The 12,727-nt window shown below is 27.6% G+C and overlaps 2 protein-coding genes across 3 annotated transcripts; both read left to right on the top strand.

Moving 5' to 3' along the window:
• Window positions 1-3,993: 3,993 nt before the first annotated feature.
• LOC101508942 (uncharacterized) lies at window positions 3,994-7,922 on the top strand. The gene is made up of 6 exons (XM_004492371.4): window positions 3,994-4,207; window positions 4,398-4,551; window positions 4,645-4,756; window positions 5,808-5,922; window positions 6,230-7,180; window positions 7,431-7,922. The coding sequence occupies exons 2-6, from the start codon at window positions 4,425-4,427 to the stop codon at window positions 7,659-7,661; spliced, it is 1,536 nt and encodes a 511-aa protein (XP_004492428.1). The 5' UTR covers window positions 3,994-4,207; window positions 4,398-4,424; the 3' UTR covers window positions 7,662-7,922.
• Window positions 7,923-10,020: 2,098 nt separating this feature from the next.
• Window positions 10,021-12,338, top strand: LOC113785848 (uncharacterized). Of its 2 annotated transcripts, none has more exons than XM_027333031.2 (7): window positions 10,021-10,195; window positions 10,600-10,823; window positions 10,992-11,127; window positions 11,345-11,462; window positions 11,551-11,651; window positions 11,767-11,822; window positions 11,998-12,338. In XM_027333031.2, exons 1-7 carry the CDS (start codon window positions 10,142-10,144, stop codon window positions 12,032-12,034), a joined length of 726 nt encoding a protein of 241 aa, XP_027188832.1. In that variant the 5' UTR covers window positions 10,021-10,141; the 3' UTR covers window positions 12,035-12,338. The 2 variants fall into 2 exon arrangements, with proteins under 2 accessions (XP_027188832.1, XP_027188831.1); XM_027333030.2 differs by having other exon boundaries at window positions 11,551-11,657.
• The last annotated feature ends 389 nt before the right edge of the window (window positions 12,339-12,727 follow it).

Genomic DNA, 12,727 nt, shown 5'->3' with positions numbered 1-12,727 from the left:
CAATTGGTTAAATTAAGATTAAATTAATCAACTATTTAATAAATAAATAATAAAAAATAGATAAAATATATTAATATATTTAAAATTTCATAATTTATAAAGTAAAAATTTATAATAAATTCATTAAAATTCAAAAAAAATACAAGTCTTTACAATATAAATTAAAATATTAAATATCATATAAATCAACCAATCAACCATAAATATCTTGCGGATTAAATGAAATAAATGTTTTTATTTTTGTTAAAGTTAAACTTAAAAATATTATTTTTATAATTTAAAAAATTGTTTTTTTTTTTTGCAAAAATAAAAAATTGGAGTTTTACTGAATTGATTATTTTTGTTAAAGTTAAACTTAAAAAGACTATGCATATTATTTCATTTATTTATTTTTTTACTGAATTTATTCGGTACTCAGTTATATATTACATTTTTATGTTTGCATATGCTTTGAAAATAAATTGATTTTTCTTTTTCTTTTTCTTTTTCGTCTGTTACCAAAATAATTGAAAAATCTGCGAGACCAAATCTTATTTTAGAACGGTAGTTCGCCAAATATGTCCCAAAATAAAAGGTTGATACCTATAACAAAAAAAAGGTAAAAATTCCTCTATAGAAGAGATTAAAATAAAAGGTTCACGAGTAAACGGTGGTTTAGAAACTTCTGCTAAGACACATAAATTAATTAATCTGACACACAATAAATATCAATTTTGAAAAATTTGAAATACTACTAGTAGTATACTATTCAATTTTGTTGTAACGTCTAGAATTGAAGAAAACTTACTACTATAACCACTCGTCTGAAATAAATTGTCACTATTTTAAATTAACATGTATTAATTATTTTTTTAAAATATGTTTTTATTTTTATTTTTATATACAAACATACCTCTTATTTATATTATTCAATTCGATCTCAATTACTATAAGAAACAAAACCGAAAACATCAAAATCAATTAATTAATTTATAGTTTAAATTTTTAATATATTTTTATATATATTCTTATGAAAATAGTAAACATTAAATATATCCACTAATATTAAAAAGATAAATATACCGAATGAGAATAAAAAAAATGTTTAAAAAATAAATATACATCAAAAGTTGTAATTTTTCTCATAAATAGTTAGGAACAAAAACTTCTCTAATTTTTTCTTATAAATAAGATAGGAGGAGGGAGTATTAATTTCTCTTAAAATATAAAAAAAATTAAATTTAACCAATTCAAATGTAAAAATTATTTCAGAAATATCTACATCTAAAATGAACACATTAAATTCATAATTTTTTTTTAATATATGAGAAAAATGACGAGTGTTTATAAAAAGAGCAGAGTAGTTCTAGAACATGTTAGTACCCAAATATAGTAATGTTTTCTCTATTCTGTCATTTTAAAAAAATTGTGCCAAATTAGAGATTCATTTTACAAGATCAATGAAACATTAATGTTTATTTTCCTATCATATCATTTACTAATTATTACTCTCTATTTTTCCAATTGTATTAATTTATCTTTTTTATACCATTAATGAAAGATAAGTTTATAAAATAACTCATAATTTCTGTTTTTGATACAAAATTAACTATATTTCTTAATTTGTATAAAATAGTTAAAGTGACATAATTTGAGATTGAGGTTACATTAATTAAGTAATTACTTGTAATTTATTAGTAAGGTGTTGTATTACTCCTTTCGCTCTCATATATAAGCAAATAAAATTACCTCACACCCTTTAAAAGAATAGTTAATCTATTTAATATGTTCATCAAAATAATAAAAAGTCAATTAAAAAAGTAGTTAATCTTATTTAATATGTTCAAAGTAATAAAAAATCAATTGCATCCTCTAACCTTCCTTCCTCTAAACTTGTTTCATGAGAAAATAGAGTTATTAGAAAAATAAAATCTAAATTAATGAAAGGGTACCTTAGGAATGACAATTTTGATAGAAACCATATAAGAGAGAAAATATTTAAATTTAAAATAAATTTTATATTGATAAAATGATAAAAGATACAGAATAAATACATAGAATAAATACATGATAGGCTTTATATATAAAACTAGTGAAGACTTACATTTTACTCTAAAGGTCCTTTTGATGTCTAAAATGAGTTATAATATGATACTTGTATCATATCATGTGTTAATCTAATGTTTGATTAGACAACATAATACGATAAATTAATTATTAATGTTATTTTATTTTGTTCTTTCTAGTTAAAATCTTTATTGTTTTTGGATTTGAGCTGGATGACTAACCAATTGAATATGAAAAAATAGAGTTGACTATTTACCTATATAAAATATAATTAAAAATATTAAAAATTTAAATATAAAAAAAAAATCAAGAACAAAAAACAGAATTTGATATTAAATTAAAAATATTATTAATTAATTTTTAAAAATATGTATGATTTTATCAAAAGGGTCATTTTTCAATTTATATAATCTACAAAATCAAAATCTAATTGACATGGAATATTTTAAAATAAAGTATTATAAACAAAATATGAATATTAATATATATTTGTTAACATTAAATATAATTTTATTACAGGGGTAATTTTGTCATTTTCATATAATATATATCATATCTTTATTTAGTTTATCTAACATATACAATAGAATTATTTAGTTAGTCGTAACTTTTTAAAATTAAAATTATTTATTTAGTAGTACTAATTGATATTTTTTAAAATTATTTAATTAATTTAAAAAATATATAATATTACACATGAGTAATTTTATTATTTATATATAATATGATAAAATAATATTATCAAATATGTTATCCTCTGTACATCTTATCTATATATATTCTATCCTCCATGACTTCTCTATCCTAACCTATGTACCAAAAGAATCCCAATTAACTTTTACCTCTAATATTAAATATGATAGAGTTAGTTATTTTTCTTCTCCTTATATTCAAAACCATGAGACTATATTTTTTAGTTGTTTATATTCAAAATCGAAAGAAGTACTTCTCTATCTCCACAATGGTAACTTATTTGAATATTTTATACATATCCAAAAAATTATGTAAATAATTTTTCTTAATTAAATCACCTTAATGAGGAGTGTCTTGTAAAACATATCTCTCATGGATTTATATTTATGAGAGTTCATATCGAGTACTAATGTGTATATTAAGTTAATCTTATATTATTACATTCAATTCTCACAGTGAATCACTTAATATCTTTTATAAATATATTTATATATTTAAAATTGTGTTGAATGTGACAGAATAACGATGAATAACTTTAATATATGTTTAGTTTTATAGTGAGATTAACAAAATCATAACATATCACTATGATGTTTTAAAAGATAATTTCTTACTTAATCTAATTTTGTCAATTCTAACCCAAAATCAACCATGCACTTAATTTGTAAAAATTATATTTCAAAACTTCAATAATTTTGCAAACTTTTTGTTTACTCTGTAAAAATATTATGTATTTTTATTTACTAAAATGTGTGCTAATTTTATCTTGATGAAAGACTCCTAACGAAAATATTGTTATGGATAGAAAATTAAATTCTAGTTAATAAAAATACATTTCCAAAAATAATAAAAACACATTTTTGATATTTTCATCATTTTTAGAAATACAAATGGTTACTTATTTTATAAAATATTTTTCCAATTTATCTACAAGTAAAATTAACACAAAATTTAAAAAATAAAAACAGAAAATATTTTTCACACATTTTTAGTACCAATGTGATTTTTGCCATTCAAATTTTTTTCTATAGAGTGGCAAAATCGTCAATAATCTAAAACACATGGACAAACTTTAGTAGCAATTTTTTCTAAAGAATAGTTGGAACAAATGAGAAGGATAATTAAAATAAAATATTTTAAGAAAAGTCGTTAATTGTGTCAGCAAAAGAAATAAAAAAAAACCGCAAGAATTGAATTCAAATCTTCTGTTCTGTATAAATGCATTTTTTATTATATATAATTTAATATTGTTTATTCTCTTCCGTTTCAAACATTTGAATGCCAACAAAGTTGCACACATCAACTGAAACTTCAGCTTCTAACCTTTGTCAAGCCAAATCATCAATCATCAATCCTCAAACACATCGAACATAAACACTTTCTCCAACACTAGCATTGTTTTCAACTCATTGGAGCCAATTTTTCATTGACCCCATTTTTTATTTCATTACATTTTTACTCAATAACGGTAATTAGATCCTTGTTGAAGTGTTTTCCACAATACCCTTTTGTCCATTCTTTCTTTATGCCACTTTTTATGAGTCAAATCTTCATGTTGTGATTGAAAGTTTGTGGCTTTAGTAATTGGTGTTTTGTTTTTGCTTAAAAGGGTGATCAAAGTTTTGATTTTTATTATTTTTTGTTGATTTTTACATCAGAGGCTGCTAGAGAGAGAAACTGAGGTGATGGTGATGAAGGAGAGAGACGAGGAACTTGCTTTGTTTCTTGAGATGAGGAGGAGAGAGAAAGAGAATGAAAAGAACAACCTTCTCCTTCTTCAAAACTCTGAGGAACTTGATTTGTCCAATTTGGGTATGTTTTTTTTTTTGTTCTTATCATGTTTTGAGTGGCTTTTGTTATGTTCTGATAAATGATGCCATGTTATGTTGTGTTGTTTCACTATAGAATCCAATCATGAGAACTCTATGATTTCCAAGATGGTATCTTCAGTTCAACCAAGGAAGACTGTGGTTGAAGAGTTCTTGAATTCAGAGAATGATAAGTCTGATTATGAATGGTAATTTTGAATTTTTGCAACTTTTGATTGTTGATGTTTGTGTTTGATTTAGTTACATCTTTACATGAGTACATAAATCCAGTGTCTATGTCTGAGTTGGTGGCCATGTTTGAGTAAGTGCTTTATAGCATAGATCTTGTAAATCAATTGGATTCAAAAGTGAATCTAATTAAAAAACAATTCCTATTTTCCTTTTCTGTTTTCAATTGTATTGCCAACTTATTTTCATTCTATTTTCTGTTTTCAACTGTTTGTACATAAAACAGTGAAAATAAAAAGTGACAATTTTTTATAAATAAAAGTGAAAACAAAAATAAAAAGGGAAAACTTTTCTGATACCAAACAGGCCCTTAAGTTTTGGAATGTTGTTGTTTCTATGTATAATTTGGTGTGAGAGAAATTCTTATAGTCTAGTTCATAACAGTCACAACAAAAAAAAGTTTAAAGTTATTCAAATTGAAAAATGATTGAAGTGTATGATTGTTGTGTTTGAGCGGTCCCCATTTGAAATAGCTGAAAAGTATTTTGCAGTTTTGTTGACAATGACAATTTGAGGCTGCACATCTAGTTCCCACATGCAACCTTTAGGTTCCTGTTCTTGTCATCATTATTCATGATAAATGATTGATATTTAAATGGATTGTCTAATATTTATTATATCTCAATTAATCACATTCTACTTTCTAATGTTGAAGTTGATTATGAATTTATGGTGCTAAGTGTTTTATCCAAAGGAAACAAGTTAACATCAAGTACTTTTCATGTATAATTTTCTGAGACTGATATAATACTTGGAAATGAAAATCATTGAACACCTTAATATTCATATATTTATCTGGTTTGATTAAATGCAATTTTTCAGAGAAATGAGTTCAATTCTGTTGGAAACCTTTCATGCTTAAAATAACCAAATTGCAAAAGTCATACATTGAGCAATTGAGTCATATAGCATGTATTTTACCTCATTCTCAGTTTTTGCCTGTATATTGTGTTACAATTTTTGTCTATCAGAACCATTTCCTTCATACTAACAACAGTTTTCTGTTATCAGGCTTCTTACTCCACCTGATACACCTCTTTTTCCTTCTTTAGACAAGGAGTCACATTTATCAGTAAAGAGTGAAACGGAGACTCGCAATTCTCGTCCAACAGCTTTAAAACCGAGGGTAAGAACTAAGAACGATGTCATATTATCTTTGGAGGCTGTTGAACCATTTAAGTTACTTAGATGCACATAGTATATGTCGCATAGCACTTTTCCACTTTGATTCTTGGCTCATAGTATACTGATAAGTGCACAGATCGCTCTGCAATCAGAGATGTAGATACAATTGGCTGAACTACGTGACCAAATCTCGTGTGTTTTTGTTTGCAGTTTTTCGTATCTATTTTCTTTTGAAACTGACGTTGCTTTAGCTTATTTGATTATTGAACACATCCAATTTTCTTGATATGATGTATCATGTGTTGTAGGTAGCTAATATCCAAACAGAACCAATATCAAAAAACAATGTAGTATCCAAGCATCATGCAGCAATGTCAGGATTTGGTTCTTCCACTAATGGCAGTAGGAGAATTTCATCATCAGCAAATCCAACTCCAGCTACTTCAAGATCTTCAACACCATCTGGAAGGCCAACATTACCTTCAATAACTAAATCCTCCAGGCCTTCTACGCCTACCTCCCGAGCCGCCTTAACCTCGACCAAGTCAACAGCTCCATCAATGAGATCATCAACTCCTACTAGATCCACTTCGAGGGCGTCAACGCCTACTTCAAAGCCTTCATTGACAGCTCCTAAGCCATCTCAAAGATCAGCAACTCCGGTTATTCGATCATCAACCCCGTCAAGGACATTTGGAGTATCTGCTCCTCCTACCAGACCTTCATCTGCATCAAAAGCACGCCCCGTTGTTGCTAAAAATCCGGTTCAATCACGTGGCATCTCTCCATCAGTTAAATCTAGACCTAAAGAGTCTCTGCATATGCCTGGCTTTTCTCATGATGCTCCTCCAAATTTGAAGACATCGTTGCCAGAAAGGCCGGCTTCGGTCACTAGAAATAGGCCTGGAGTTCCAAATCCAAGATCAAATTCTGTTGACGCTACTAGCATTTCAAAATCTAGAAGGCAGTCGAACACGCCTTCAAAAGGACGTGCTTCTACTGGGTTTCCACACAATAATCATACCTCCATGCATGCTCTGAGTAGAGCTCGTTTCACCGATGGTGATGATGATGATAGCCCTATTGTAATTGGGACAAAAATGGTTGAAAGAGTAGTGAACATGAGAAAACTTGCGCCTCCAAAGCATGAAGACCCTTCTGCCAACAACAATTCATACGGAAAATATTCTTCATCTGGTAGCACTGGATTTGGAAGTACACTTTCAAAGAAGTCTTTAGATATGGCAATTAGGCATATGGTATGTTGTAGTTTTAATTACTCCATTACATTATTGTTTACATATGCTTAAACTTGGTAATACTACCTTCAAGTTAATGGCTAGTATCTTAGTTATTTCTGTGATCTATATGGCAATAACTTATGAAATGCCTATATTGTTATTTGTTCTCTATATGGAAGTAATATTTAGTTAATGAACATAATAAATAACCTAATTGGCCGAACTTCGAGATCAAATCTCGTGTGTTCTAACAGTTTCTATTCTGCAGGACATAAGGCGAAGCGTTCAGGGTAATATGCGGGCACAAGTGACAAGCATTCCGGCTTCGTCTATGTACAGTGTGAGATCAGTTAGTTCATCAAAGAGCAGGACAGTGAGTTTTTCTGATTCACCGCATGCCACAAGCAGCACTGCTAGCTCTACACCAAGTGTAAATGATAATAGTAACTCCAAATCTTATGGAAGTGAGATTGAAGAAAATGACGTTGGAATCATATGATGGTCAAAGCATGATCATTACTGCTCTTGCCATTTTATTTGAATGTGGTAGAACAAATAGCACAAGATATTGGATTGATACTATTTTCCATGTAAATGTGCTAATGGTAGAAAGTTTGTAGCATAGCAGTACATTGTCTACAAGTGTTGTGATACAATGAGAGGCTACCTTGAGATGTTTTATGAGCTTGTTTGTGGCACAAAGATCATTGTGCAGAACATTTTGAACTACCAATTCATGAGCTTGTTCAATTGTTACTCATTTAATGCTTTTAAGGTTCCCCATTAACTTGGCAAGTGCTATCTTAACCATCTAGTTTAAAATTATTCAATGCTCTTTGATTGTTTTGCTGGTCACTGTATAAAAGTATTCATTTTCTCATTTTTGATTGAGAAATGATATAAAGACACGTAAGTTCATAACTGACACCGTATACATTTGAAAATGTAATGCAATACTTTCTCTCCTACCTCGATTCTTTTACTATATACCTTCGTGGTTTTGCACACACAACCGACTTGTATTTTAAACGGTGTCAAATATTTGATGTCAATGTTTGTGTTTATATTTCATTCACCTCCAATAGCAAATGTCGAATTTACTTGCACTATTTTATTTTTCTTATGTAAGACCTATATTAAGATAGTATTAATAATATTATTTTATGATAGACGAAGGTTAATAGTTAAGGTATATGTCAGGAGGAAGGGAAGTGTTAGTAATTGTGTAGTGCTATAGTTTGGATTCTCACAAATATTTTTTCTTAATTTTTATAAATAAATATTAGAAAGTTAACGAATAAGTTAGTTTTTCGTGTTTGAACTTAGCACCTCTTTGTAATATTTATATAAAATTATAAATATTAAAAATAATTTATAATTAAATTATTAAACATTAATAGTTTTTATAATATAGTTTAGTTAAATTTAAAGTTACTAATATCAAATTAAATATATAAAATAAAATATTTATTGATTAATAAGCTAAAAAAATTACCACAATGTATAACATAAATATTTAACAACCACTCATTTTTAAAACATTAAAAAAATAAGTAAAATTAAAGTCAATTATTTAACAATCTAACAATTATTTTAATTTGTGATTAAAAACGTATTTTTTTTAATAGGGATGTAAAAAGTATTTACCCACTAACTAATTATATTATCATCATCATCATTGAAAATCTATTTGATATATCTTATCTTATATTTTTTTAGTTGTCATTTTAATTCATATTTAAGTCAACGAAAACACTAAATCACATTTCTAAAGTGCATTAACTTGCATAATCGTTTGAAAAAAAAATATAATTTTAAGGTGATAAGTCTCAAATATTTTATTATCAAGTTACATAGAGGTTGAAGAATTTTAAGTAAAATGATGTATATATTAATATCCACGTCAACCAAGTTGTCTACTATTTTATGTTATTTCTAATATTTTACTATTCTTGTATCATGTAATTTTTGTACATTCTTTTGTATTTATTTTATTCATAATATTTTTCCTTGGATTGTATTATATATATTTATTTATTTTACTCAATTATATATTTAAAACTTGATTACATGAAAATTGATTAAAAAAAAATTAGAATATTATATTTAATAGTTTTTATAATATAGCTTATTTTAATTTAAAGTTACTAATATCATATTAAATATATAAAAATAAAATATTTATTGATTAAACGTTACCACAATGTAGACCAACATTTAACAACCACTCATTTTTGAAACATTAAAAGTGACTAAGATTAAAATCAATTATTTAACAATCTAAAAATTATGTTTAATTAATGATGTAAAACATATTTTTATTTTTGACTTAAAAAGTATTTATACACTAACTAATTATATTATTATCATCATCATTTAAAATCTATTTGAACATTCATTATCTTTTATTTATTATCATCATTACTACATTTGGACATTACCTTCTTATTCTCCAATTATTTAGTTAAAAATGTGTGAAATCGATAGATATAATTGTGAGATATTGAATATTTTGTTTTAAATTTTTTAATAGAAAAATCTAATTTTCAAAATAAAAATTATTTTTTATTTTAGAATTTTTTAAAATTATTTTGTTAAAAAAATTAATTTTTGGTTAAAAATAAAAAACTAAAAATAATATATTCTTATTTTTTTTTTATTAGTTGTGTTTTGTCCTGTGATCATATTTGATAGTTATGAGGGTACAATTAAACTATTTATACAAAATTTGCAAGGAATGAAAGAGAGACTAAAATTGTGGGTAAAGTTAAAAAAAATTATAAATTTTTTGGTTTATAGTTTCGATTTTACTAGAGATTGTCCGTATTATTTCTATTTGTTTTTTTGGACATAACCACCTTTACAGGTTGAGAGAAAAAAAAGGAAAGGAAAACAGATTTTGTGACTCAAACACTCAACAGTCCTCCAAAATATCCCCTTCAACCATTCTCTCTACAAACTAACAAACCTTCTTCAACCATGCCACAGATTGAACCTTCCCGACTCGACTTCGACGTGGCAACTTCGTCTCAAGTTCGTTTTCGTTCTCTCTCTCACTTGCTATCTCTCTCTCACTTGCTATCTCTCTCTCCATAATTTTTAGTTTAACATTACCCACGGAAGCATTATGGGCAACTTTACCTACGAGAGTAAACATTACTCAAGACACTTCCGTGGGTAATAATTTTCCAAAGCCAATTATCTCTGAACGCGTGTCGTAGATCGCGGATAATTCTTAACTGCTCACGGGTTTTCCGTGGTAGCGTCCAAATCTGCCAAAATACATACAACGACATACTTTGATTTGACCGTAGTTAGTTCCTATTCTTATTTAAACCAGTTTTTGTGTTCTAAAAACAAAATCATTCACTCACTCTCTCACTCATTTCTCTTTGAGTTTTGATTCATCGGCCATAATGAATTCTGAAATGAAGCAGATCAGGAGGCCTCATCCACCACCTCACAACAACAACGTCGCCGATTCCGTTCCAAAGGAGAACCGTCCACCACCTCACAACGGCGTTGAAGCTCCCAAGAAGTGTCGCAGTCACCCACGGCACACCGTGAACTACGCTAACGTTGTTGGATTGAATCATAATCCTGGAATATCTTTGGATTGGACTGTTCAAGAACAACTCGCTCTTCAAAAAGCACTCGTTAAGTTAGTTCTTCTTCTTTACCAACTTCTTTTTTATTTTTGTTAATTCAAGTAATTATATTATACTTTTGAGTAATAATTATATAACCAAGTTTAATATTATAGTAAAAGATAAGGAATGATAAAAATTAATTACCAAAAAATAATTAAGTCATTTATTTATGGTTGAAGGTTTGCATCATCGTATTGTGGCACAACACTGTATGCAAAGATAGTAAAGAAGATACCAACACTGTTTGCAAAGATAGCAAAGAAGATACCAACTAAGACAATACGCGATATAGTACTTCGACTCAAATGGATGCATGTAAGCTATAATATATACTTTCTTTATTATTCCATTGTTAAAATATTTCCTTTTTCTTTAGCTAAATTAACTTCTAATATCGAACTATTCAAATAAAAAATGCGACCATACAACATATTTGAATTTGTGTAATACTGCAAAATTCTTTTTATTTTATTTTTTATGTTTATATTTTTGTCCACTATGGCTTATATGTTTAGGGATTTTTTCTCTCTAGGAAAACGTTGTTCATATTTCAATGCAGTCGCTTGACTCGGCTGATCAACCGAACATTCTCTCAATTCATCCTCCAGAAGATGTAAGGATGGACAATGATGATGGCATCTCTTTCAAAGGTTGGTTCCTTTCACAAATTTAAATCATTTGATGCTTGCATACATCATTTATCTCTTGTATTGAACTTTTGCATTTTGCTTTTTGCAGCCATTGATGATACCACAGGAGTTCAATCGGAGAAAATTCAACAAGCCTTGGATTTGGTCGAATCAAATCTTGCTTCTTTGGATAATCCAAATTTAAAATATGTAAATGTAAATTCTCTTTTATCTCACCTCAACTGATTTAATTAAATCAATTATATATGAAAATGATATAGTTTATTTAATTTAACATTTTTTGTCCTTTCCTTTTTTTTTTTAGGATAACATGGATCTTTACTTGCAAATCAAAAATAACTTTAATGAAGTTTTGAATGAGTAAGTTGTTGTAAACTGTTTTTAGTTTTTAACTTACAACTAAATTAAATTGAATGTTGTTATCTTCACCAGCTTGGATCTATTCTTGTTATGTTTCGCTTTCAAAGAATTATTAATGTCAATTTGTTTTAATATAACTCAAAGTAACACAATTTCTTTCTTTCTTGTTTTTTAGTGCAAATATCACGAAAAACACAACTTTTTCGTGTTAGTTTGAATAAAATTCCGAACAACATCATACTTTCATGGATAAATTGCCATATATTGATTCTGGATTGAAGTTGAACCGACATTTACCAAAGAAGAAAGAATGCAACAAGATGACAAACATCTAATTGAATTGGCCGTCTATTGTAGTTTTTTGCACTGTACTCTTTTTCCCTTCATTATGGTTTTGTCCATTTGGTTTTCTTGATAAGGTTTTTAACGAGGCAGTTGCTCATCTTGTTTCCTTGGGTATTGGTCCAGTCCCCCCAAGTCTTTTCCTTTCATGAATTTTTGAGGTGTTGCAGATGATGATTAAGGATTAGGGGTGCCAACCTAATTGGGATGCCTTCCTCTAAAATATGGAATGCTTTGGTGAGTATATCATTTATGGCAAATTTGGCGAGAGCTCAAGATATTGCAACAAGCTTAGAGACGACGAGATTCCAAGGGTATTCATTCATCAAAAAATGTAATATATGAAACCATGACTAAATATTAGGAACAGCTTATGGAGCTGGAACCACCAAAATGCTAGCTGAAATCAAGATAACCACCGCAACAAAACATAAATATATAGAATATTATTTAAATAATGTAGGTCTCTAGTGTTTAATTAATGGAATTAAATATCACTTTCAAAAGTTATCTCCAAATTTAATAATAATAATAATAATAATAATAATAATAATAATAATAAT

Source organism: Cicer arietinum, chromosome 3 (assembly GCF_000331145.2).
Source record: "Cicer arietinum cultivar CDC Frontier isolate Library 1 chromosome 3, Cicar.CDCFrontier_v2.0, whole genome shotgun sequence".
Lineage (NCBI taxonomy): Eukaryota > Viridiplantae > Streptophyta > Magnoliopsida > Fabales > Fabaceae > Cicer > Cicer arietinum.
The sequence above is the reverse complement of the archived record's forward strand: the minus strand, read 5'-3'. Positions and strand labels throughout refer to the sequence as shown.